The following is a 27832-nucleotide window of genomic DNA, read 5'->3' on the forward strand; positions in this document are numbered from 1 at the left end:
CCACCAATCCCTGAGGTCCCTGAGCACACAATCCCACCAATCCCTGAGGTCCCTGAGCACACAATCCCACCAATCCCTGAGGTCCCTGAGCACACAATCCCACCAATCCCTGAGCTTGCCCTGGAGTCAGGCTACAAAACTCCACCAATCCCAAACCAACCTGGAAAGCGCTGACCCCAAGAAACCCTATATAAGGTCTATATCATGTTTAGTTTGCTGCTGTTTAACACCCAAGGCAGCCACCCTCCGGGATTCTTCCTTTCCTATACATCTTGAGTAAGTTGTGTGGTGTGACATTTTCGTGGGAGCAGAGCCCAGAAGTAACAACTTTCGCCTGAGCAGATCAGAGCAGAGCTGTAACACCTTCACTGGGGAAACTTTCCCCTAGCAGAGCAGAGCTGTAACAACTTCACTGGGGAAACTTTCCCCTAGCAGAGCAGAGCTGTAACAACTTCACTGGGGAAACTTTCCCCTAGCAGAGCAGAGCTGTAACAACTTCACTGGGGAAACTTGCCCCTAGCAGAGCTGAGCTATGATACTTCTCCCGAGCAGAGCTGTAACATCTTCACTGGGGGAATCCCTCGCCTGCCAGAGCAGAGCTGTTACACTTGTACTGGGAACCTCTCCCTGGAGCAGGGCTGTAAGCCGCTATGCTTACAGTGACTTTGTGGCATTCCTTGGCTCCCAACTGCCAGGATCTCTTTCCATCCGAGCTGCAATGCTTACACCAGAGTTCCTGATTTTCCTGGTTACCTAGTCAGTTTGGCTGTCTCATATCCAGCTGCAAGCTGGTGTAGCTCTCTTCCTCGATGTTACTAACCACAGTTTCCCTGTCTCTACCCCTCGGCTCTGTGGTTACAGATGATTGTGCAATCCCACCCGGTTTGCTCAGTAAGCACTCTTACTTGCTAAGACATCTCCCCAGCCCTTCCTTCCCTTTTGAGACAATGTCTCACTATGCAGCCCAGACTAGCCTCGAACTCACTATTCTTCTGCCTCTGCCTACAAAGTGCTGCTATTACAGGTTTAAAATACAAGTAAATTATACACATTATAACTTACAGCTTTTGACAGTTCAGATGTAAACGCTGTGATTTCCAACTCTTGCTTATTCCCATTATTTAGACTTAAAAAACATATATTTTTAAATGTATGAGTGTTTGATCAGTAAGCTGATCCCAGTACAAGTGTAACAGCTCTGCTCCTGCAGGCGAGGGTTTCCCCCAGTGAAGATGTTACAGCTCTGCTCGGGAGAAGTATCACAGCTCTGCTCTGGCAGAGCATGTATATATGTGTACCATGTGTGTGCTTGGTGTCCTCAAAAAACAAAACAGGGCGTCAGATGTGCTAGAATTGAAGTGAGCGGGTTGTGAGCTACTATGCCAGTGGTGGAAACCAAACCTGGATCCTCTGCAAGAGCAACTAGTGCTCTTTTCAATTACATGCACAAAAAGCTTGTGTGTCAGTTGTGAGATATTTGTACACTGTGTGAAGGTGTACTGTGGTGACTGGTGTACTAAGAAGCTAAGCGGTCAATAGCTAGGCAGGGAAAATAGGCAGGACTTCCAGGCAGAGAGAGGAACTGGGGATGAATCTAGACACACAGAGGAGATGCCAGGAGGATGCAGGATGGGCAGTATGTGGCAAGACACAGATGAATATAAATGGGTTAATTTAAATTATAGCAGCTAGTTGAAAATAAGCCTAAGCTAAGCTAAGGCTGATCATTCATAATTAATAAGTGTCCATGCTGTTATTTGGAAGCTGGCAATAGAGACTGATCACAGCCAGTGTTTCATCTGTGTGTGCTCTGTACACTACCTGTGTGTGTGGTGTACATGTGCTCTGTACACTACCTGTGTGTGGTGCCTGTGAAACCCAGAAGAGGGCCGAGGATCCCTTGGGACTAGAGTTACAGATGTTGTGGGCCGCCATGTGGGTGCTGGCAATCAAACCTGGGTCCTCTGGGACAGCAGCAGTGCTCTTAACCACCGAGCCATCGCTCCAGCCCAATTTAGACTTCTTACAAGGGTACTTTTATGGTTGCTTGAATTGTCTTTTCTCTCCTTTCTTTTGGGGCTGGGTAGACCTAGGGCCTCCTGCATGCCAGTCAAATGCTCTACCCAATCTTTTTCCTAGTTTCACTCTTAAAGGTTAACCATAAAATGCCACCAAATGTTACGAGATGAGTTCTGGGAGGTAGCTCAGTTGGTAAAGCACTTGCATGGGAACTTGAATTCTATCCCCAGAACCCATGCAAAAGAGCAGGGTGTGGTGGCAGGTGCGTGCAATCTTTGTGTTGAGAAGGCAGCTTACACAGGGATCCCTGGGGCTTGCCAGACAGCCAATTTAGTCTACTTGGTAAGCTCAAGAAGAGACCCTGTCTTTGAAAACGAGGTGGATGGCTCCGAGGGGAATGATGCTTGAGGTTGACCTGTGGCCTCCACAAACACATATCCACATACATCAACATTAAAAAGAAATCAGGGCTGGAGAAATGGCTCAGTGGTTAAAAGCACAGGCTGTTCTCGCAGAGGACCCAGGTTCCATTCTCAGCATGCACATGGCTGTTCACAACTGTCTCTAACTCCAGCTCCTCTTCTAGCTTCCAAAGGCGCCAGGCACACAAAGGGTGCAGAGACACATGCAGGCAAACCACCTATACACAAAGAAAAGAATTTAAAAAGTATGTAAAATTGAACATAGAGGGCTGGAGAAATGGCTCAGTGGTCAAGAGCACTGGCCTCTCTCTTATGGAGGATAAGTTCAGTTCCCAGCACTGGAGTCGGGTAGCTCACAACTGCCTATAACTATACTCCCAGAGGATCCAACACTCTTTTGGCCTCCACCACCAGAACCCAGAATGCACATGGTGCACATTCACAGATGTAGGCATTCACACATCCACATTAAAAAGTGTGTGTGTTTAAACATAGTTAAACACTTTGATGCACTTTATACATCTACATGTCTCCTAAGTGTGCATACTCATACTTTTCCTAACAGAGGCAGCTATATCATGATACTCATTTGTGGGGAAAAAAAAAAGTCTCAAAGGATTGGTATGCTTCTTGGATCTGTGAGTTCAAGTGCTAGCTCTCCCAGGACTTGACCATTACCCCAATTTTCTCAGGCTCCTCTAAAGATGCCATCACCCCAAGACAGCAGGAAGTAATCTTAAGAACATGAAGCCCACATTCCCAAGAGGTAGTGTGGGTGGTTTTTCGGTCATTCAATGGGTTATGGATATTTGTCATCGTTTAGGGGGGTTGGTCTGTTACAAGTTGTTATTGGTCATTGTCAGGAAAAAAGCTGAACAAAGATTAGATTCGGGGATCCTTTCTGAAAAGAAAAAGGGGGGATATAGAAATAGTAGGATAAAAGGGTAGATTACTGAATCTACTTTTAAACTATAGAGCAACTACTAATCTTAAATATTTTACATTGGTATGGATTTTTGTATATTGATTCAAATTTAAGGTTATTTTTGTTATACTGTATATGTTTCTATTCTTAAAGTATTTCTGTATACTGATACAAACTTGGTTATTTTTGTTAGAACATACTGTGCATATGTGTCTACTCTTCTTTAAGATATTGTACCTAAGCAGCTCATTTAACAATGCAATGTAAATTTCTAGTCCTTGAAGGTTATTATTATAAACTATTCAGGATAATAAAAAATGCAGATTAGTAGTTAGCCACCTATTACAATCAAACTTCTAGTCATGTTAGGTATGTTTTCAATGTCAAAAAGATAGACAAGTGGTCTTCAAACACTTCAGAGATCTACAGAATATGGCATTTAAGATGTTTTAATAATATAAGGCTTTTTATGACAATGAGACATGTCTGCTCCTGACAGCACCAATCTACTTCAGAGAATATGATGGGCATCAAAGAAACTCCACATGGAGTTTGCTTTCTTTGTGGCAAAAGTTAGCCCCTGGGCAAGAAACTGCCCTTGCTTCAACTGCTGACAGTATGTTGTCCAAATTGGACAAACAGGACCCAAGTGACTGCTGAACTTTGCCAAGACAAGGTGGGACAGTCCTTCAAAATTCTTGCTTCACAAAAATGTGTCAGATATTCTAGGCCTGTAAGCTGAAGATGGATGCCCTAATGTTACAGAGGAACCTTGGGTGACTGTCCAGGCAGCCAGCTGTTTCTGTCATTTCTTAGTTTTGGAAGTTGTTTGCTCTGCATTTCCTATTCAGGTAATATTTCCTTCTTGGGTCTCTGATGGAGTTAAATACTAGATAGCTATAGTTTTCCTTGTTACCAAATTCAGAAAAGAAACTCATAAAAGAAGTGTAAAGTATATAAGGTTTAAAGATACATAAAAGGATAGTTTTGGGTTGGTAATACAAGTTAGAAAGAAAATTAGGTACAAATCTTTGGTCTCACCAAGATAGGATAAATAATGGAATATTTTGTTTGCATTTGCCAAATGTAAATTGATTGGGCATTGTGAATGTAATTCTTACCTGATAATTATTCTTTTTTTATTTTTATTTTTATTTATTTTTATTTTTTGGTTTTTCGAGACAGGGTTTCTCTGTGTAGTTCTGCGCCTTTCCTGGAACTCCCTCTGTAGTTCCGCCTGCCTCCCAAGTGCTGGGATTAAAGGCGTGCGCGACCACCGCCCGGCAATTATTCTTATTGTATATAGTTTTACTATGTTAGATTTAAAACCTTTGCTTTTTTATTTAGACAAAAAGGGAGAAATGTTGTGATATTTTGATCACATTCTGACAATAAAGTTTGTTTTGAATCAGAGGGTGGAGCTAGCCACTAGCTGACCAAAATTAATCTCAGAGGTTTTGGAGGACTGAGGACACATAGAAACTGGAAGTAGTAAGGCGGGGCTTAGAGAGGATCTCAGTGTGTCTGAGGTCACTGGTCACTTCTCTGCCACTCCTCTGATCATTCAGGGTCTTACCTTGATATCTAACTCCCGATTTTATTGGTAAGGAATAATTAGATAAATGTATCATTGCTCTACATAGTGAGATCTACCTGCCTCTGCCTCCCAAGTGCTGTGATTAAAGGTGTGCGCCACCACACCCAGATGATATATATGCTCTTAATGTCTGTCTATTATGCTTTCTCATATATATCATGTGTGCAATATGTGACATAGGGAAGAGAGCTATCTGTTGGGTAGAAAAGGGTATGAAGGCCATGTTGTCCTGATGGGTGCTACACACTGAAACAGTATTTCTGCCCTCATACTATAACAAGCACCTATGAAAACAAAAAATGCATCAGAGAAAACTGGAACACCTCTGAGCTTGGGATTCTCCCTAAGGAAAAGCCCACAGATAATGTGGGGCCTCCCAACACAAGATGTCTTGTGTGAAAATAGTTTCAGTAAATAGGGAGAAAAAGTCTACAGCATGAACAGCTTTTCTGCATGTGACTAACTCATAAGCAATTAACAACTATTAGGAATTCTTGCCTTAACTGTTTACTCAAACATATTCCATATCATTGTTTGATTTTGTGGGAAAACTTTAAGATTTTTAATGAGTCTATGGACTGTCTTGCCTGAATGTGCATGTGCACAATTTTCATGCATTGATGACTTTGGTGGTCAGAAGAGGGCATCTGATCCTGTGGGTCTAGTGTTACAGATGGTTGTGAGTTGCCATGTGGGAACTGGGAACTGAAGCAGGTCCTCTGGGAGAGCAGCAAATGCTTTTAATTACTGAGCCATCAAGCCAGGCATGGTGGCCCAAGTCTTTAATCTTAGCACTTGAGAGGCAGAAGTAGTCAGGTCTTTATGTATGGTTGAAAAAAAAAAAAAAAAAGGGGCCAAGGAAAAACACCCTGACATGACCCTAGGACCAGGGCATGAAACCCCACTGACCCTTGAGCTTGCCCCACAATCAGGCTACAAAAACCTAAAATCCCAAACCACCCTGGAAAGCTCCCTCACCAAAGAAACCCAATCTAAGCTCTGTACCCTGTTCAGTTTGCTGCTTCTCATCCCAGAGGCAGCCACCCTCCTGGATTTTTCCTTCCTAGTAAATCTCATGAATGAGGCCTGTTGTGTGGTGTGACACTTTTGTAGGAGGGGAGCCAAGTTGCAACAACTTTTGGAGCAGAGCAGAGTGGAGCAGTGCAGGACTTAACACTTTTGCTGGGGAAACTTTCCCATAACACTTCACCAGAGCAGAGCAGAGCTGCAACAGACTCACTGGGGAAACTCCCCTGCCAGTGTAGAGTTGTTATATTGGAGAAACCTTTCCCTGGAACAGGGCTGTAAGCTGCTGCTAAGCTTACAATGGCTTTGTGGTAGTATTCCTTGGCTCCTGACTGCCAGGATACCTTTCCATCCAAGCTGCAATGTTTTGTGAGTTCGAGTCCAGCCTGGTCTACAGAGGGCGTTCCAAAAAGAAAAAAAAAAAAATTGATTTGGCAAGACAGTTTAAATCTCTTCAGCAGGATGAGATCAGAAGGGAAAGGAGAAATTAAATCAGTGCTATTTTCAAACATAGATTACTAATTAAGAACATCAACAATCAAAGGCAACAGTTGTTCAGGATAAAAATGTCATTTACAGATAAACTCACTCTCCAGAATTAACAACAACAACAAAGTGAAAGGGAATGTGTCTGTTTGAGTGCAATGTCCAGGAAATGGTCACTCTTAAGAGTTTTTCTTTTGTTGCTGTGATGAGAGTTCCTGACTAAATGACAACTGCAGGTCCCTGTTCAGCACTTCAGGGAAGCTCCAGCCAGTCTGCAGGAGTGACTGCCCTGTGCTCAGCAGCCCTCCTACTCTACAGAGTCCAGAGTCCCAGAGCAGAGAACTTCCCACATCAATTAAGACAATCCCCCATAGAAACGTCCAGAGGCCAACTTGAGCTAGGTAATTCTTCAACTGAACTCTCTTCCCAGGTGGTTCTAAGTTGTGTCAAAGTTGACAGTTAAAAGTAACCATCAGCTGGACAGCAGTGGCGCAAGCCCTTAATCCCAGCACTAGGAAGGCAGAGCCAGGTGGATCTCTGTGAGTTTGAGGCCAGCCTGGTCTACAGAGCAAGATCCAGGACAGGCACCAAAACTACCCAGAGAAACCCTGTCTCGAAAAACCAAAAAGAAGGAAAAAAAAAAAAGTAACCATCAACCATCATTGGGTTTGACAATCAGTATAGGATACTACTTAAAGGCATGGGAAAACCAGCATGCCTGGGTTTGAATCCTAACCTAGCTACAGTCTAAAAACATTTACAGTAACCTTGATTTCTTTCTTCTACAAAACAGACTAGCATCTACTTTATAGGACTGTTGCAAGGATGAAGTACAATGACAGACACAGTGTATGGGGAAGGGTGCTTGCCACTAAGCACGGGGACCCACAAGGTGGAAGGAGAACTGACTCCTGTAAGCTCTGAGGTTAGATCCCCAGAAGCCATGTGAAAACCAGCTGCAGTGTACACTGTAACCCAGAGTGTACTACAGAGACGTGAAAGCCAGCTGCAGTGTGCACCTGTAACCCAGAGTGTACTACAGAGACATGAAAGCCAGCTGCAGTGTGCACCTGTACCCCCAGAGTGTACTACACAGACGTGAAAGCCAGCTGCAGTGTGCACTGTAACCCAGAGTGTACTACACAGACGTGAAAGCCAGCTGCAGTGTGCACCTGTACCCCCAGAGTGTACTACAGAGATGTGAAAGCCAGCTGCAGTGTGCACCTGTAATCCCAGAGTGTACTACACAGACGTGAAAGCCAGCTGCAGTGTGCACCTGTACCCCCAGAGTGTACTAGAGACGTGAAAGCCAGCTGCAGTGTGCACCTGTAACCCAGAGTGTACTACACAGATGTGAAAGCCAGCTGCAGTGTGCACCTGTACCCCCAGAGTGTACTACACAGATGTGAAAGCCTGCTGCAGTGTGCACCTGTAACCCCAGAGTGCAGTACGGAGAGATGGAAGGAAAAGATAGAGGAATCCCTGGACACACAAGGGCCAGCTGCCCTGTGCACACGGTGCTCAAAGTCAAGAGGCCTTGTCTAAATAAGGCTGAGGCAGCTGGCAAGACAGTAGCAGGTAATGCTTGCTGGAACCCCAATTGTTTGATCCCTGGAACCTACATGGTGGAAGGAAAGAACTGACTCCTGCAAGTTATTCTCTGACCTCCACATGCGCACCATAAGATGTACATGTCTCCCAGCCAAAATAGATAGATAAATGTAAAAAAAAAAAATATTCTTAAGGTGAAAGGAGAGGACTGACCCCTGAAGTTGTCCTCTAACCACACACAATCCATGGCAGGCCACATGGACACGCCCACACAAACTGACACTGAAAAAAAAATCACACATTTCATAATGAGTAAACTCATTCAACATCTGTAAACAAGAATAAATTTAATTTCTTTTAAAGATTTAATGATATACAAAATGTATATGGTATAGTATCTTTAAGTAATACACTTTTTCTCTCCACATCAACATTAAACACTATTTAAACAGCTTATCTCTGCTTGCCTTGTCTGTATCTATGAGATACACTATTGAATACAAATAAGCTTTACACTGCTCCCTTCCAAATTAAAATTAAAATTAGTACCTAGCAAATGAAAAGAAAGAGAAAGCATAAAACTTGAGACAAATGATAAGCTTTTCTTGTTGCTGAATATGCAAAAATATCTGGGCAATTAAGTTACATTTTCTTGGCATAAAGTTGGATTGTGATCTCCTTATACTGTATAAGGATAATCCAACAACTGATTTCTTAAATAAGTACCAAAAACAGAATTCACATTGACACATTCCTACACAATTTTCAATGTGAGAGCTCCCACGACACTCTGATTGGATACACTAAGTCAGTAAATCTTTGGAGATGTATGCAACTGCAGGTTGTTACAACTGTAACCTTCCTCACAGGAGACACCATTGAACAGTGAGTTCTCATACACCATGGCTTTCTTTTACTTAACATTGATAAAATAATGTAAAAAACCCTTGTGCACAATTCAGGCTTTGTTTAACAAGAAACTGGCTGTATCCATAAACAGAATCTAAAGTTGATTCTTAAATAAAATTCCTCTTACAAAATGGTCTTCATGAGGCCCTGGATTTGATACTCAATACTAAGGAAGGCGAGAGGGAAGACACATGGTTGTCAGTGCAGGCTTTTTAAGATGCCCGTGAAGCTAGAACAGTAAGGAGTCATTTTTCCTGTGGCCACAAATCTAGTTGAAAGCCAGTATCATTACCATGCAGCACACCAAACTGATGAAGACTTCTGCCATTTAACCAAAATGCTGCGTGATTTCATTTCTTTAGCTGAATGGCTGTAACTGAGCAACCAATACAATTCAGAGACAACTGACTTTGGTTAACAGGACTGCACCGAGTGACAGGAAATCACTACCCTTGACAGGAGCAAAGTTTCAGATCCCCTGCCAAAAGAGCCCTTCACCAGTTGAAAACACTAACTTTCAATCACTGTTAACATTTCCCAGTTGCATTTTGTATCAAGGCGCTTTTCAATGAGAACATTAACCTCTAAACTATGTGTGGGGCCAGCAAGCTCAGTTTGCACACACATTTTTATATCATCAATTCCTTCCTGAAGGAAAAATGACAGTCACACTTTTGTGAAGTATAGGCAAAATCAATAATTCAGTACTATAACATCAGACGAACAGAATTTGTTGCTTCTGATTCTTTGGTGGAATTTCCAGACTGAAGATTCAAATCTGATGACTCATCCTGAGGAAATATAATCTTATCCGGCGTATAGTCATTCCTCTTCAGATCTACATTCACAACCCCAGCAGGGGGGGAAAAGTCAGTATATTTACAAATGAAAAGTTAAGAACATTTTTCTACATCAATTTTCCTCTAATCATGTCAGATCTATTTCCTTTAATCTTACACTTAATAGGCATACATTTCTATACAATTATTACATGAGGACCACAAATCAGTAAATCACGTAAGTATGACAATATAGTAATGAACACAGTATAAAAGACCCTGCTTTTGTGAAGCTTAGGAGGTCCAAGTCTTGTACCAGAAGAAAACTTCCCATGCTCATGGACTGTTATGGTAAGATTGTGAAAATGGCTATCTATCCTACCAAAAGCTATCTACAGATCCAATCTGTAATCTCCATCAAAATTCCAACACAGTTCTTGACAGAAATTGAAAAAGAATCTTAAAGATTTATTTACTTGTTTTTGGGTTTTGCATGTATGTCTGTGTGAGGATGCCAGGTCCTCTGGAAATGGAGTTACAGACAATTGTGAGCTGCCATGTGAGTGCTGGGAATTGAACCTGGATCCTCTGGAAGAGCAGCCAGTGCTCTCAACTGCTGAGCCATCTCTCGAGCCCAAAAAAGAATTTTAAATTTCATAGGGAAACATAAATGAGAGCAAAACCTCCTCCTCTTCTTTATAATCATGAAAAAAAAAAATCACCCTCCAGATTTCAAGTGGTACACTACAGAGCTATAGTAATATAAACATCACGGGGGGCAGCACAGACCAGACCCACAGATCAATGGGCACATTTAAGTGTCCACTCCTATAGTCACCTGACTTTTGACAAAGAGGCCAACAAGACTCACTGGAGAGAAGAGGGCATACTCAACAAATGGTGCTTTCAGACTGGATAGCTACATGTGAAAGAATGAAAATTGATCCCTCTCTCTCATCCAGCACAAAACTCAATTCCAAACTGATCAAGGAGCTCAACAGAAGACCCGATGCCCTGAATCAGGTATAGGATAGAACTGGGAATAGGCTTGAATTCACTGGCACAGGATAGGATTTTTCTAAACAGGACCTCAGCAGTGCAGACAATAAGACCAACAATTAATAAATAGGACTTCATGAAATTAAAAAGTTTCTGTCCAGCATGAAACATCATCATTTGAGTGAAGAGAGCCAAAGAATGGGAATTATCTTTAACAATTATATATCTGACAGAGGGTTGGTATCTTGAATACGCAGACACACACACACACACACACACACACACACACACACACACACTAAACACCAAGAGACATACAATGCATTGTAGAAGAAAGGGCTAAGCCAGAGGAGGTGGATGAACACAAGGAAACGGTGTCTGTCAGATACAAAAGGGCAGCTGCATGTAAGAACTCATAGGTTTGAACAATATGCACAAGCCCCATGCAGACTAATGTCAACAGGAGAGGGGAGGCAGCTATCCAGGTCTACCCAGTCAAGGAACTATCTGAGAGTCAGTTTTCTTTAAAAAAAAAAAAAAGAAAAAGAAAAAAAAAGAAAAAAGCTGTCTCTGGGCTGTAGAGCTGGCTCAGTCAGTAAAATACTTGCCACATAAGCATGAGGACCTGAGTTCTAATCTCAGAACCCACATAAAGAAAAAAATCAGTCAGATGTGGCTAGGTGGGAGGCAGAGGCAGACAGATCTCTATGAGTTCAGGGCCAGCCTGGCCTATATAGCAATTCCCAGGACAGCAAAGGGTACAAGTGAGAACCTGACTCCAAAAATAAATAAATAAAATACAGTCCCTGGTGAGTTAACCATACTCCAGGGGAAGGCGACACATCTGGGAATATCTGGGTAGCACAAGAAGACTTTATAGGTTAAAGAAAAAAGGAAGAGGACACACAGGCAGGAGGGAAGAAGGCGAAGGGCAGGCGTGGGAGTGTGGTCCACAGCCACTGTGTGGAACTCTCCAAGAACAAATAACCCCCCACTTTGGGAGAGGGGGTTATGTAGTCTTTGTTAACCTGGAATTCCCTGTGTCACCCAGGCTGGTCTTGAACTCAGAGATCCACCAGCCTGTTTCCTGAAGGCTGGGATTAAGGCGTGCATAACTATGCCTACCAAACAACATTCTTAAGAAACAAAAAGAAATTTTCTCAATCTAATCCAAGTGCAAAAATATAGTTAACATCTTTAATATAAATTTTATTTTAAAAAAATAAAAATCATTTTCTCCCTCTAAGCCTTGCTTACTTTTGTATGTGTACAAACAAGTGTTTTGCTTGCGTGTATGTATGTGCATCACATGTTGTGTCTGGTGCCCTGTCCTCGTTGACTAGAAAAGGGAGCCAAATCCTTTGGAACTGGAGTTATGGATAGCTGTAAGCTTATACATGCTGGTGTTGAGAACTGATCCTCGGTCCTCCACAAGACCCAAAGTCTTACTGCTGACAGACAGCCTCTCTAACCCCACTTAACATTATCTTAATATTAGAAAACTCAATGCTTCCAGGACCAAGGTAAGAGATACTGTCCTTGCTGTACCCATCTTAGCACTGCACCGGAAAGCCTGGTCAGTGTAAGACCTCAAAGGTAAAAACAAGGTACACAGTAGAGAAAAGTAATGAAATTATCTTTGTTAACTATACAGATCATCCCAAAGTGTGAATCAAGAAACAATTCACTACTTTACCACCAAAACCTAGAATGATTTCTGGCATTCTTCAGACATAGTAAATAAATTAAATGGACGAGCTTTGTTTTTATAAGTAATGAAGAAGAGTTCATGTGTATATATAAGGAGCTGCCACAGGAATTCCAGACCAATTAACCAAATCTTTGTACCTATGGCCTCTTTATTATTGTAAACAACTCAGATAACAATGTATATGCCATATGGACTAAAAACACAAAAGCCAGGGACAAATGTGTAATTACAGTACCCCAGAGGTTAAGGCAAACGAATCACGAGTTCAAAGCTAACTTGGGCTACATAACAACAGAAAAGGAGTGAACTTTCTTACCCGGAAGTTTCAGTTTTCGACAGCAAGAATTACAGTGATGTTTGGCTCTGAAGTTTTTTATTGCATCTTCTCCTAGATTGGCAGGGCCAAAAACCATGTCACAGGATCTGCAGAATTGGCAAGTAAAGAAGGGAGGTTATTCAAGTGGAAACGTGGAGTTTAAAAACAGCAAATTATGCCTCAATGAAATGGTTAAATCTTCTTACCTTTTTTCTTCAGCTTTTATCACAGATGGGTCAGTCAAGTTTTCACCCACACCTTTAAGTGTAGACATAAAATAGACAACATGTATTATGCAATCGATATAAGCATTTATGTTTACATAATAAAAAGGTTTGGAGAGGTTTTATAGCATTATTCTTAATTACATTGTTAAATTATTCAAAGTAGTACTTTTCTCTCTTGATATTTCACAACTTAATATTTTAGCACTCCACCATATCTGAGATATGCTTAAAATTACATCTTAGAGTGGGTGAGGTGGGCACAATGTTGATATTTGAGATACTTGATTATATTGTGTAAAGATATGTCACTGTGACTGGTGTAATAAAAAGCTAAATGGCTGATAGCTAGGCAGGAGGTACAGCAGGGGCTTATGGACAGAGCTCTGGGAAGAAAAATGGAGTCGCTAGTCAGACTCAGAGGAAGCAGGATGGGCAGAGTGGAGATGAGGGAGGAGTTGGTGGAAGAGTGTAGAGCACACACATCTGCACAAGCTGCCTAGGGCTCACCTCCACTAGTAAAGTGTGCTTTGCTATTTGAAGGCTTTAAAAAGTCCTATGGAACATTTATTTGGCATTTAAGAAAAGTTTTGGTTTTTTATTTTTACCTTCAGCCTTCCCCAGAGGTATTAAAAAAAGTTGGTTGAATCTTTTTTAAATAATCACAAATACTTAAACCCATTACAGTGAAACCCAATTAAAATGGTCCAGTTTCACAAGTGGAAAATGTAGAATTAAAACTTGATACCAGGGCTCAGCTGGTAGAGTGTCTGCCCAGCATACACAAATCTCTGGATGTAAGCCCCAGCAATGAATAAACTGTGAAGGTGGCACACATCTGTATTCAAGGTCATTCTTGAACACAGTGAAGTAGCAGTCAGCCCGGGATAAATGAGACCCCATTTCACAAAAACAAGTAACAAAATAACAGGACAAAAAAGGCAAAGCAAAACAAACACCAACAATATATTTCTATTTTATAAAAATGTTCTGAAGAACATTTAGAGTTTGTGTAAATATGTATATGCTATGGTGCATGTACAGAGGTCAGATGACAACTTTCAGAAGTCAGTAGTTATCTGTCTCCACGATACAGATTCTTCAGATCAAAATCATCTGTCAGGCTTGGCAGTTCAGTCATCTCCTGGGACTCCAATACTGCTACTTTTTACCCAATGGATTGGAAAAGACTGAAAAGGCTCAGTACTCTATCAATAGTGGATAGATGGACCTAGAACCTTTTTTGAAAGTAGTCTGGTAGAGCTTTACTGAAATCAAAACTGCACTAGTCTCTACACTACACCAGTTTAGTCTACCAACGCAGGTACACATCATGCACCTCCTCCACACTACAAACTATCACACAGGCACTGAAAGCAGTGACTCTGACTCATCAGTGACAGAAGCCACCTAAGGTGTTAGGTTGAAAACATGTATTTAGTAATCCTAGTTTTGAAAAATCCAGCACACCATATCATACCCAAGCAACTAAAAAATAAACAGTAATAATCTGTGAGCATAGATGGGAGTGATGAGTTGCAGTTTCTGTATGTCTTCACAAGAGCAACCAAAATGGGAATACTTTGGTCTTTCTGTATTCTGTATCATGAAATTGTCATAGTAATCATCTAAAATATTCTATAAAAAAATGGCTCAGTTGGGCCTAATGGCACAGGACTGTAATCTCAGCTACTTGAGAAGTTGAGGCAGAAGAGCTGCAAAACTCAAGGCCTAACTAGACTAAAGAATGAGGTCACGGCCAGCTTGACAACTTAGTGAAACACTATCTTAAAAAAAAAGGAAAAGGAGGAAGAAAAAAAAGAGGGGAGGGGGCGGGCTAGAGAGATGGTGCAGCAGTTAAGAATACCTGCTGCTCTTCCAGAAGAAAAACTGTGTCTTCTTCATAAACTGAACCAGGGTTCAGTTCCCAGCACATACACGGGAGTTGACTACTGTCTGTAACTCCCAGTTACAGGAGATCCAATGACCTCCTCTGACCTCCACGGACATCAGGAACACATGTAGTGCTTAGACATCATGGAGGTAAAATCATACACATAAAAAAAAAAAATTAAAAATCTTTAAAAATTAAAGAAAAAATGGGTGTCTATGATGGGGGACCAGAAAGATGGATTTAGGAGTTTGCTACCTGAAGATACAAGCCTGAGAACTTCAGTTTGATTCTCAGAATCTGGGAAAAGACCAAGGCAAAGAACCAACTCCACAAAGTTGTCCTCTGACATGTGTGCCACCACACCACACCACACACACACACACACACACACACACACACACACACACACACACACGACTCAGATGGTGATGCACACCTTTAAGCCCAGCACTCAGAGGGCAGAGAGTTCCAGGCTAGTTAGAGGTACACAGTGAGATCCTGTCTCAAGAAAAACAAAACAAAAAACTCAAAAAGTCTAAACACATATACACACAATTGTTAAAAGAAAAGTGGTAATAGCAGAGTGTTTGCTTAGCATGTTTTGAAAAATCACATGTGAGGGAGAGAAAATGGGTTGAAAGACTCTCGAACAAACTCTTAGGAGTTTCAGCACTCTTCCACTAGGTGCAATGGTGTACACTTGTAATTCCAGCACTCGGGAAGCAAAGGAAGGCGGATAGGGGGATCTCTTGGGTTTAAGTTTGTAGACCAGCCTAGTCTACATAGTGGGCTCCAGGTCAGACAAGGATATAAGTACAAGGATACATTGTGAGTCTGTCAAAAAACAACCAACCAACCAGGGCAGGGGAAAGTTTGAGCATTTTCTCTTGGTAAAAGCAGCTGCCACGCAAGAAGTCAACTACCTAAAACCATCCTACTAAAGGAAAGCCCGTGTTAGTCACACGAACAGGGAGTGAATTCAGTTAGTGAAGAGACCTAAGATATTTAATTCCAATTAAACTATTATCAAGGTTTTTTTGTTTTCTGAGACAGGGTTTCTCTGTGTAACAACCCTGACTGTCCTGGAATTTGGTCTGTAGACCAGGCTGGCCTACAGAGTGAGTTCCAGGACAGTCAGGACTGTTTCACAGAGAAACCCTGTCTCAAAACAAACAAACAAACAACAACAAAACCCCAATGACTAGACTGCTATGATTGTGACTTATTTTACACTTCCTATCAGCCTAAGATTTTAATTGATCAGATTTCTGTATATCATGTGAATATATGATTAGGTGAGAACCTACCACACAATTTCCCCTTAGTAATTCAATCAGTAATAGATTTTACCTTGTAAGTCAAGTACCAGTAACTCCCCTCTGGTATACTCATAGGTCCAGTGGCTAAAGGCTAGCATGATCTCTTCCAGAGTGTTTGTTGGAATAATCTCATCACCATTATTATTGTTGTATTTTCTAAATTCTCCAGTCATGCACTCTTCTACAGCAAACCACTGCCCTGCTGAATGGCAGTACAGCAGGAAAACCTCAAGGAACCTTATAGAAAAGACACAAACATCACCAGGAGATTTGTTAGTAAGATTCTAATTAATAAATACTCAACATCAACAATGAATGCCAAAAAAAGACTGCTATCTAAATAACATGAAGTCTTCACCAAACGTTAAGATTTACCTCGGAGAGTATGGTATGGATTTGGGTTTCATCTGGTTAAAGGCAAATGTGAGCTTTTGCGCTGCTCTCTGTTGTTGTATTTCCTACAGAAGAGGAGAAATCCCTTGATTAGTATTTAAACTAAGATTTCATTTGGTTTATTCACACTGTAAAAGGTAAAATAGCAAAGTCAGATCACGGCTTTCAGTCATGTGTTTACTAATACTTACTCTAAGACAGAGATGCAGAACCGTGTCTTCTTTATAAATACTTGACCATGTGTTAACCACCTCAGGAAGGAAAGACTTGATGATATAAAGATGCCCTGATTTCAGGATATCATGCTCTGACCAGGTACACTGTACTTTGACTGCTCTTCGTAAACCTCCTCCCATTTCCTCTTTACTTAAAAACTCTATTTTGGCACAGAGGCCTAGCTGAGACCAAGAAGACATGCTATTATTCAGTATACTGGGAGAACTCTCCTCCAGACGATACACCGTGACAGGCTCACCTGCAAGATGAACAGACACAGTTTGAGATTAAAGTATAACAACAAATTAAAATAAATATTTGTAAGTATCTATGGTTAATACCAAGCAAGGAATAGAAGATAAAACCAAAGTTGCAATTTTATAAAAAGTGATAAATAACAGGAAACAAAAATACACTTCTTTGAGAGGGGATGTGGCTCACTGCTCACTGAAAAAAAAATTGGTGGGGCAATCGTGAGGGAGGCCCTGAGCGCAAACCTCCAGAGCCCGTGTAAAACGCCAGCACATGTGCACCTGGAACCCCAGTGCTACTTAGAACTCTGGGCTCTGTGAGCTGCCAGCCTAGTTCCAGGTGCAATGGGATCGTGTCTCACAGAAATAAGGTAAGGAGTAATAGAGTATAACACCCAACGTTTTCCTCTGGTTTCCGTGGGCACACACCAGCACATTTTATGAATCACAAACATTTATTAGAACTAATAAACTTAAAAACCAATTTAGTGTCACTGAACTCATGTTGAAAGATAAGCATGTTTCAAATTAAAGATATTTTAAAGACAAACTATATCGGGGAGTACATATACACATGAGCAAGTGGGTGCCAGAAGGTAACTTGATTCTTAGGCTATGATTTCTCAGCAGCCACCCACTTTACTTCTTGGAGCAGGGTCTCTCACTGGCCTGGAGCTCAGTGATTAGGCTACACTGGCTGGTCAGAGTGCCCCAAAATGATAATACATGCTGGCACACCTGGTTTCTTCACATGGATTTTGGGGAATGAACTCATCTTCTTATTGACTGAATCATCATCTTTAGCTCTCAAGGATAAATTTTTAGAAAGCAAGTAAACTTCAAATGGTTCTACACAGGAGGTTAGAGCAATCTGTCTCACATGCTATGATGTCAATTTTCCTACACTTCTGCTACCTGACAATGGATCAAGGTTTCTGAAATAGAACGGTTTCTTCTAATGCCTGCCCTACCTCACTTGAGTATACCCTGTTCTTCTAGTCTGAATGAGAACACAGCATGGTTTCTAGTGCTCCCTCCTATTAAGTATACCCTGCCCTTCTAGTGGGCAAGGAAGGTGCATGAAGCTGTTATTTCTTTATAGGAATCCTTCTCATTCTGTCCTGACCCATGTTCTAAGTTATTAGACATCACTGAGTGTTGCTTCTTATTTATTTTTGGGATTTACCTCGTGGAGGTACAGGCACGAAGGGAATACTCTGTGACAACCTCATCAGGTTATTTCTTTCCACAGCTGCATTGAAATAGAGAGAAATCATGAAATCTCTAATGATTCAAATATCAGTAAATTTTGCTTTTCCAGTATCACTGACCTGAATAATAGTAATTTGTATCCATAACGGGCTTAAATGGAGAAGCAAGACCTAAAATTGTAAATAAATTAGACTGTTTAAAAAGCACTTGTGCAGCATAAATTTATGCTCAGACATTCTCAAATAATAATCTTAAATTTCTTTCATAACCTCTCCTAACCAAGGGGGAAAAAAAGGAAGGTAACAAAACTATTATCACATATCACATGACTCCATTTCACTGAGGCAAAACAGTGGCCACTGTGCTCCAAACACCTGGGAAGAAGCACATGATGCTCCACTCTCCAGCTCTTGACATAAATTGCACCTTCACACCTGCCACTTAAAAAAAAAAATGTTCTGTTTCTGGCCTTTTGGGTTGGGGACAGTAACTATCTAACCATTTTAGGTGATCTAATGTAGAAGTGAGCTTCTGGAATGTAAAGAGACTCCAGACCCTCTCCTCTGGTATCTATATTTTATGTATTTATCTATTTTGAGGATTTTTACTTTTAACCATAGGAAGAAGAGATGGGAGAATAACAGATCTATGATGTGCTAAGTTTTAGAATATAAATGAGAAGGAATCTACTATTACACAGGGAATAAAAGCTAACAGTTTTAACACTGTGTTAATATAAAAAGATATAGTATATACAGACACCTATACACAAACACTTGCATCATAAGGACTACAAAGGAGGGTAATTAAGGCTGCCTGGTTAATCAGGGTAGAGGCTACCTCACACGGGGGAAGAAACAGCAATCTGCAAGGCAGTGGATTTTTAGGGATACACGTACAAGAATATCTGAAGTGCTATCGTACATGCTACATTTGAGAAACCCAAGGCAGTTTAGTATGAATGACTACTTAAGAATACAATCAGTATAGTCTGTGGAGCTTTCTGAACATCACCCACTGATACTCTGTCCACAATATCTAATTCCACAGGTTTGTGGTATCACAGATGACTCTACAGTGATTTGAATATGCAACCAAGATTGCAAATTAACGAGCAAGAGCATAAGCGTACCTGAAGGAGGTGAAGCTACAGAAGCAGGCAATATCAAATTGTGAAGAGCCTAATATGTCATGCAAAGAAAGGACACTGCATTTTACTGAATGACAATGGGAAAAATGTAAAGCAGAGGAGTGGCAAGATCAAATCTTTCAGAATTATTTTGGTGGTAGAAGATAGACTAGCAGTTAACTACAGGCAGGAAGTCAGCCTGGAATAACTACTCTGAAAACCTATCTGGCAGGCAGTAACTACTGAATATGAACATATGCATAAGCTATGACCCAGCAATTCTACCCATAGGCATATAACCAATGGAAAGCAAATTTATGTTTACCAAACATGAAAAAGAATGCTCACAGCAACAGAAAGCATAATGGTTACACATTGGAAGCTACTGAAATGCCCATCAAATAGAATGGATAAATTCAATATATTCCAACAAGAAAATACTATGAAATCCTATTAATGCACAAACTACACTAATACAGTAATACTGATGAATCTCTGTATAACAATTACATCTCTATGACTCTATTTATATTGTACCATAAAGTAAGCCACCGTGTTAGGATGGAGGCCACAGCAAGAGCCTGGCATATTAGCAATATTCTGGTTTTGGGTGCTGGTTAAGTGGGGAGTGGTGACAGAAAAGTGGCCATCATAATTCACAGGGTGGGTCATGTGTTTGTAAAACATCTATACTAAAGATGAGGGAAGAGTTTTCCAACTACCTTGGCTTTTTAATATTTGAAGTCTAAAATGTCTTGCCTATGATAATGTGGTAAATGGTTTAATTATGACCTTTAATTTTTCATACTAAATCTACTACACAGACTCACCATTTAATGTTCCTCCTTCAGATGGCCTAAGGAAATAAAAAAATAATATAAGCTGTGCAACAACCTTAGTTTTGAGTATCATTTAACTTGTTTTTTTTATAAGGTTACCATAATTATTTAATGAAATGCAGCTAAAGGAATAAAGATATTCAGATCTGTATGTCTGAATACTTGCCATTCTCCTACTCCATATGCAGACATGCATCTATTTACATGTACTCATGTTACCAACAACTTGTACCTATACTTTATGGCTACATAAATATTATTTTGGAGCCAAAATGGTGGCTACTAGATCTTAATAGAATAATATTTTATCTCATGGCTCAGTATTTGTGGAGACTCACTCAGTACTGTGACAATGCTGGGAAATGATTTTCTATGATTCTAGAAGTACTCCCACAGACTGATATGAAAAGGACTGAGGCATTATTTTGCAAGATTCAATATCCAATCCATTTATTTATAACAAGTCTTGATTCCAAGTGGGAGTTCTCTGAATTCTAAGGATTCTGATGCAAATGAGATAGATACAATGGAAAGGGGAGTGGGAAGTGAGATGTGACCCGGATGAATTCCAGGCTGAGTTCTCCCACCATGCAGCTCTGAGCCTCACTTGCGACCTAAAGTTCAAGATCCAAAAGGACTCTGTAAACACAGAACGACCATGGCCTCTTCCCAGTTCCCACTTTCCAACTGGCCTCAAAGGTCATCTTCACTTTAGTAAGGTAAAGGTGTTTTTGTAAGGAATATTTTGATCCAGCATTATTCACTCTTCTGCTACTAGTGAGCTACTCTTTTCTCAGTACTTGACTCAATCCCCAAAACCAAAAGAGAAAAAAGAAAAATCAAAAACAAAAACAAAACTTCTTCTATTTTTATCTTCTAAAGCTTTGGTTATAAAGACACAATCCCAGAAGGGGATTAAAAGTAGTTAAGTCTTAACTTATTTATGCCAACACCATTTACTTTCCTCTGTGTTCATACCTACTTCAGATTCACAAAAGTGGAGACACTGATATGTATTGCTTGAAAATTGCCTTTCTTCCCCAGTAGTACTTATCTGGGTGTACTGACAAATGGGTGTCAGTCATTGAGGGGCAAATTACCCATCAGACTGCTTTTTGTTTCTCTTTTGGTCCTGGAGTTATCACGTTCATTAGATAACTTTTCAGTACCAAAGCTTTCTCAAGTATACTGTGTATTACTGCTCTAATCATCAAAGTATTTTCCAAAAGCAGTTATAATGCTTGATTAGAATGACTGACAAATATGTTAATATTAACCAAGTTCCTCCAATTTCCTCTCTGTAAAAATGAGAAATGCTATAACAAATATCTTAAAAGGAGTATAAAAGAGGTAAGACAGAAGAACAAATATGGTACTCATTAATTCAGATACTTTTCAGGCCACTAAGAAAAGACTTACTTACATTTCTCTGTTTGATGGTCTATCTCGTAACCAATCCTTTAGCCAAAAACAAACACAAAAATTTCAATATAGAAGCAGTTCTCTAGAAGCAATGTTAACTATTTAACACTGTTTCTTAACATTCTTTAAAAATGAAGGGCTGAGAACTTAATATGAAGTCCTTGTTTCAAATAACCATAAAGAGGAATAAGCAAATTCAGGAACGTTATTTTCTCCAAGAGTTGTGTTTGTGTCTCTCTGTGCACCTATGTGGGTATTATCTTCCTTTAACCCATGCTTGGTTTCACATGGTTGCTGGTAATCTGAAACCAAGCCATGAGGCTTGTATAGAAAGCATTTTACATACTGACTCAATGCCCCAGCCTCCAGGATTTCTAGTTCTTCAAATTCTTTGTTTCTGATGACAATCTTATTCTCCGAGCATGTCTCTGATTCTAAAAATAATTTGTGCTTCTTGCCAAAAGAACACCAAAGTATAAATAGAATTAAAACCACACCAAATAAATACAAATAAAATGATGAAAACACAAGCATTAAGACACTGCAGCCATTTTATATACCCATTCATATGGCTTCTATTCAGTAAACTTATTAGTCATGTTTCTAGACATATTTAGCTTCCCTAGACTGGGATTCATATTTTCTGAATTTGAATTTTTACATATTAATTTAGAAAATCCCAATTCATTTACAGTTCTTGAAATTCTACTTTCTCACAGCCAATTAGATGTACTTCCCTGGTCTTTTTTTTCTTTTCCATCTAAATGTACTTCATCTGTGCTGCATTCTGGCCTTACTTAGTAAATCTCTCTTCAGAGTGCCTCACCTGTTACCCAACAGAAACATCTGGTCTTTAATCTTGACCATTACTGTGTAGCCAGGAAAGCTGGTCTGGAATTTGCTAACCTTAAACATGCTCCCTCCAGTCTTTGTCCCCAGGTACTAGGGTTACAGGCATGTGTTCTATATCACAAAGTATTTTGTTGTTGTTGTTGTTTTCTTTTTTTGGTTTTGTGAGACAGGGTCTCATGGTGTGGCCCTGGCTGTTCTGGAACTCATTTTGTAGACCAGGCTGACCTTGACCTCCCAGAGATCTACATCTACTGAGTACTAAGATTATAAGATGTGTCAACATGCCTGTTGACTATTTTACTTCTTTCTCTACATATTTTTGAAATTGCTAATATTTTTGAATAGTATCTTTTCCTTACCTAATGTTTTATTATTATAATCAATTTTTTCTATTTTTAATAAGAATAATTGAGGTTGAATAAAGTCTCTATAGTTAGGAAATCATCTTAATAGAACTTTGTTGCAGTATTGTACAACTTAGATTCAACACAGACTCCTAGAGAACAGGACTGGTCACAGTGAAATTCTATTAATAAACTCCTTTTCCTAATGAAACAAGTTTTTTTGTTGTTTTTTTGAGACAAGGTCTCACTATGTAGTTCAGGCTAACCTCAAACATGAGATCATCTGCCTCAATCTGTGGATTGAGATTACAGTTCTGGGATTGAATATTTGTACCAAAAAAAAAAAAAAAAAAAAAAAAAAAACCTGCTTAATAACATGCGTTTTGTTTGTTTGTTGTTTTCCAGTTTGCAAGACAAGGTTTCTCTGTATAATAGTCCTGGTTCTCCTGGAACTTGCTCTGTAGACCAGGCTGGCCTCGAACTCACAGAGACTCGCCTGCTTCTGCCTCCCAAGTGCTGGGATTAATATCACCTGACTTTAATAACGTGATTCTTAACAACCCAATCATGTAAGTTATTGTTCTATTTGTTGTATATAACTGTATGAGCACTGATTTCTAGATACTTATCTGCCTTCGCCTAAGCTAGTGGTCTTGTTTGTTCACCTGGTTTTAAGGAGAGTTTACAAAAACCAAACACTACCACAAGTGGCTGGGAATGAATTCACGTAATTAGCTTCAATTCAAACAAGTCTTGCTTTTCGTCTGTGTAAACTTTTTGAATGTTCATAACAGGATGTGGTGATATTTTGTTTGTACTCTTAGCAAATAAAGGTTGCCTTAAGACCAGAGGGCAGAGGCAGCTTAAACATAGAGGCAAGACAATGGTGGCACACACCTTTAATCCCAGCACTTGGGAGGCAGAGGCAGAGATCCATCTAGATTTATGTGAGTTCAAGGCCACACAGAGCTACATGAAATTAATCCAGTCTAAAAGAAGAGCCAGGCAGTGGTGGCACACACCTTTAATCCCAGCAGCAGGAAGGATGAAATAGGAAGTGACAGTCTGGGTGGAGAAAGGAATATAAGGCGGGAGGAGACAGGAATTCAAGCTCTTTCAGGCTAAGAATTTGGTGAGGTAAGAGGTGGTGGCTGTGGCTTGCTCTGCTTCTCTGATCTTTCAGCTTTCATCCTGATACCCGGCTCTGGTTTTTTATTAAGACCAATTAGGATTCATGCAACAGCAGGAGGAGACTGTCACCATGTACTGAGGTCAGTTTTCTAAGGAAAACTGTTTTTTAAGGCTTGATATAAAATACTAATCACGACTTTTAAATATTAATTAGTAAGTATGTATCTGTTCTTGCCAACATGCTACTCAACTGAAATATACAAACCGGTAACAAAGCTGCTTTGGAATCTACTTCTGGGGAATCTTCTGTAGACATTCTTCTACTACTGCTTTCTGCTACGAGAAAATAAAAAAAAACAGTTGAACTTTTTTTTTTTTTTGGGGGGGGAGGGGAGGGTTGAGACAAAGTTTCTCTCTATAGCCTTGTCCTGGATCTCGCTCTGTAAACCAGGCTGGCCTCGAACTCACAGAGATCCACCTGCCTCTGCCTCCCAATTGCTGGGATTAAAGGTGTGCACCACTATTCCCCAGCTAAACAACTAACAAAGCAAAGTGTTTCTAGGTAGAGTATAACCTTCATAAGATGGTTTCTTCAACAAAGCTGAACCCAAGAGTTATAAGAGGCCTATAAATCTCCAAGCCATAAAATTTATTCTAAATAAATTATTCAATTTATTGTGAAAACCCAGTAAGAAGCAAAACATAAAACAAGTTCTCTCTTATTTTCAAATTACCCCTATTGACAGCCAAGGCTATTTGTTGCTTGTGCATCTTTCTGGAGAGTGTTTCAGTCAGTTTATGTATGTACTAAATAGCCCCTACCACTTTACATAAACCGCAGCATAACACATACTTTGAGGGTACTTTTTTTTTTTTTTTTTTTGAAATGGTTAGGTGGTTTTGTTTTCAGATATAGGTGTCTGTGCATGATACTCAGGCTGTCCTGAGTTTAAAAATGATCCTACTACCTCTGCCACCCAAGTATCCATAACTTTTGGTTGTGATACTGTGCATGGTTTGGTTAGGTTTTTTAACTTTAAGTTCGGAGATGTTCCATGGAAGTACACAGGGTTTCTCTATTATTATTATTTATTATTATTATTTTAGAAGGGGGTCCCACTTTGTAGCCTTGGCTAGCCTGGAACCTGCTATGTAAAACACACTTGCTTCCCAGAGATCTACCTGACTTTGGTCTCATTACCATTAAAATTTAAAAGTTAATTAAGATTCTCTGAGGCTGTTGTTAATATGGTGGTGAGCCACTATGTGGGTTCTGGAAATCAAACCTGGATCCTCTTAGGAGCACCCAGTGCCCTTCATGGCTGAACCATCTCTCTAGCCCACCTATTTTTTTTATATTAACTTTAATTTCACAGTACGGATGTATAATAACGAAACTAGGCAAACTACTGGTTGCCACTGCTCTGTTCCTAATGTTTTACTCTGATAATAATGAAGAGTGCTATATTATTCTTCCCACTCTTGACTTAAGATGATATCCTTGTTGTCACAATCATTCTTTTAAATCCTAAATGAACTTTTTTTTTGAAAGATCAAGAAATGAAAAATCTCAGAAAAAAAGTTCTATGCCAAATGCACAGAGAAAAGTTAGTCATGGTGGCACACTCCTTCACTTTCAGCACTTAGGAGACTGAGCCAGGATGAATGCCTTGAGTTCAAGGGCCATAAGAAGACCCATTCTCACAGAAAGTTCAAACATATTCTAAAACTCAGGGAAAAACTTTTTTAGTAACCTGAAAATGATACAATATATGCTACTCTGAGTATCTCAAAGAAATTTAGTTAAGTATCAAAGAATTTAGGATGCTGATTTAAATAAACTCGTGACATGACCACACTAGTGAGAAAGGGTGAAGGCTTGTGTATTTGTGTGTATGTGTTCAGTCTGGAAATGGTGGGGAAAGAGAGTTTAGTCTACACTTAGTTAAGAAAGCTAAGAGCTAGGCATAGTGGTGCACACCTTTAATCTCAGCTCTTGAGAGGAAGAGGCAGGAATTGCTGTCAGAGGCCAACCCAGTCTAGATCTATATAGCAAGTTCTAGGACAGCCAGGGATACATAGAGAGACCCTGTCTCAAGAAACAAACAAACAAATAAATAAAATAAAAAAGCAAGCCAGCAAATTTAAGAGATGTGACGTAAAATGAAATAAGACAGAGCAATATAATTGTGTTATTTTTAGAAACAATACACATATTACCCTAAAGTACTATCCTATCATTTCTTTTACTGACCTTATTTCCAGCACTAGAATATAAAATACAAATAGCTACAATTCATTTTTGATACATTTTTTGCAGATTACTTTTATTACAATTAAAGAACTCCATCCTTACATTACTAAGTTTTATTCATGAACAGATGGCTCAATTTTATCAAATGCCTTTTCTGCAGCTATTAACATGATTTTTAGGCTTGAATCTGCTATCACTCACTGTAGTAATTATTTGATTGCCAAGCCAACCCGAATTTCCACAGTAATATATACTGTTGAACTCAGTGACAGAAAGAGATTAAAAAAAGTGATGGTGAGGGGACAAAAAAAGCACTGTTTTTAAAAGGAAAACTTCGCAATTATTCAACCTTTCAATTATAGGCATTTATACAAAAACAAAGCCAGGTATGGTGGGTATGCACCTGTAGTACAAGAACTAGGGACACTGAGGCAGGAGGACTACTTGAGTCTAAAAGTTTGAGACCAGCTTGGGCTACAGTGAAGCCTGGTCTCAAAAACAAGGATGCTAAGCATGGTGACCTATCTGTAATCCCAGCCCTAGGAGGCTGAGGTAGAAGAATCAGGAATTCAAGACACCCTGAGCTACACAGGGAGTTTGAGGCCAGTCTGGGAAACATGATTTTGTTACAAACAACCAAACAAACAACAAAAAAAGAAGAAAATATCTGATATGGGAATATCACCATGATACAGAAAATGAATAGTAGAAAAGAACAATATGCTATTTTTTGTATGAATTATGAGAAATAGGAAAACATATTGTTATAAATGACTACATAAGCATAAAGACTAGCAGACATGACCAACCTTTGACACTGTGATATAATGTAGTCATTTACCAAGTTCATGTTTAAGAATTGCATAATTAAGCTTAAAAAAACATCAAAACTCTTATGCTTTACTTACTAGTTTGTGTTGGCCTGTATTTGTAGCTATCCATGGCTGCATATGACCTGCAGGCCACAAAATGGATATAATGGCTAAACACAGATAAAAATAATAGTAGTTCCATGTGTGGTTGGATGAGAGGTAGTAATTTTTCAAAGTGTATTTTAATTTCAATAGAATTTAACCAAGTTAAACTAGAAATGTGTTGAAGAACTGATACATTCTGCAAATGTTCAGATTAGATTCAAAAGACCTTTAAATTTCATCTGATCTTTTCATCTGATTATATATTATATATAAATGTAAGGATTATATTACTCATTTCCAAGGTTATATTAACTATTATCGACCAGGATTTTCAACTTTTGACTCACATACCATTTACTACTAAGGTACTTGGCAAATAAATACTTAAAACTTAGTATGTTTGCTAACAGATTTCATAAGGTCAAAACACTCACCTTGTTCTGTGTGAAGAGAAGCGGATGTCTTGTGACACTCACTATATCCAGCAGCACTTACATGTTTCAAAGTGTTTTCAGAAGGAGTATCAGTCTGTATAGATTGTATATATACATACATTTAAAAAAACAATTGAATTTCAGGTCATTGTTCAACATAGAAATTCTTTTGATCTAACTCAATATGCTTTATTCTACTTCAGCATTAAAAGGTATGTAACAGGGATCTGGTTACTTAGTGTGAATCTCAAAAATACTTGA

The 27832-nt window shown here is 39.6% G+C and overlaps 1 protein-coding gene and 1 long non-coding RNA gene across 3 annotated transcripts in view; one reads left to right on the forward strand and one right to left on the reverse strand.

The window, feature by feature from the left end:
- Positions 1 to 66: 66 nt before the first annotated feature.
- Positions 67 to 20276, forward strand: LOC131909607 (uncharacterized). The gene is made up of 4 exons (XR_009378887.1): positions 67 to 195; positions 3134 to 3207; positions 16961 to 17106; positions 19300 to 20276. It is a non-coding gene; the product is annotated as an uncharacterized LOC131909607 (long non-coding RNA).
- Positions 8359 to 27832, reverse strand: part of Trpm7 (transient receptor potential cation channel subfamily M member 7) — a 101264-nt gene continuing 81790 nt past the window's right edge. Inside the window, exons 28-39 of one of the 2 annotated variants that reach the window (XM_059261326.1) lie at positions 27572 to 27665; positions 24232 to 24299; positions 21641 to 21675; positions 20209 to 20234; positions 18369 to 18419; positions 18224 to 18289; positions 16762 to 17045; positions 16553 to 16635; positions 16209 to 16414; positions 12947 to 12998; positions 12741 to 12847; positions 8359 to 9773 (exon numbers count right to left, since the gene is read on the reverse strand). In XM_059261326.1, coding sequence (XP_059117309.1) covers positions 9643 to 9773; positions 12741 to 12847; positions 12947 to 12998; positions 16209 to 16414; positions 16553 to 16635; positions 16762 to 17045; positions 18224 to 18289; positions 18369 to 18419; positions 20209 to 20234; positions 21641 to 21675; positions 24232 to 24299; positions 27572 to 27665 — 1203 coding nt within the window. In that variant the 3' untranslated portion in view covers positions 8359 to 9642. Of the gene's footprint in view, positions 9774 to 12740; positions 12848 to 12946; positions 12999 to 16208; positions 16415 to 16552; positions 16636 to 16761; positions 17046 to 18223; positions 18290 to 18368; positions 18420 to 20208; positions 20235 to 21640; positions 21676 to 24231; positions 24303 to 27571; positions 27666 to 27832 lie in introns of both variants that reach the window. The other variant, XM_059261325.1, reaches the window with a different exon arrangement.

The sequence above is a fragment of the Peromyscus eremicus genome, chromosome 4, assembly GCF_949786415.1.
Source record: "Peromyscus eremicus chromosome 4, PerEre_H2_v1, whole genome shotgun sequence".
Taxonomy (NCBI): domain Eukaryota; kingdom Metazoa; phylum Chordata; class Mammalia; order Rodentia; family Cricetidae; genus Peromyscus; species Peromyscus eremicus.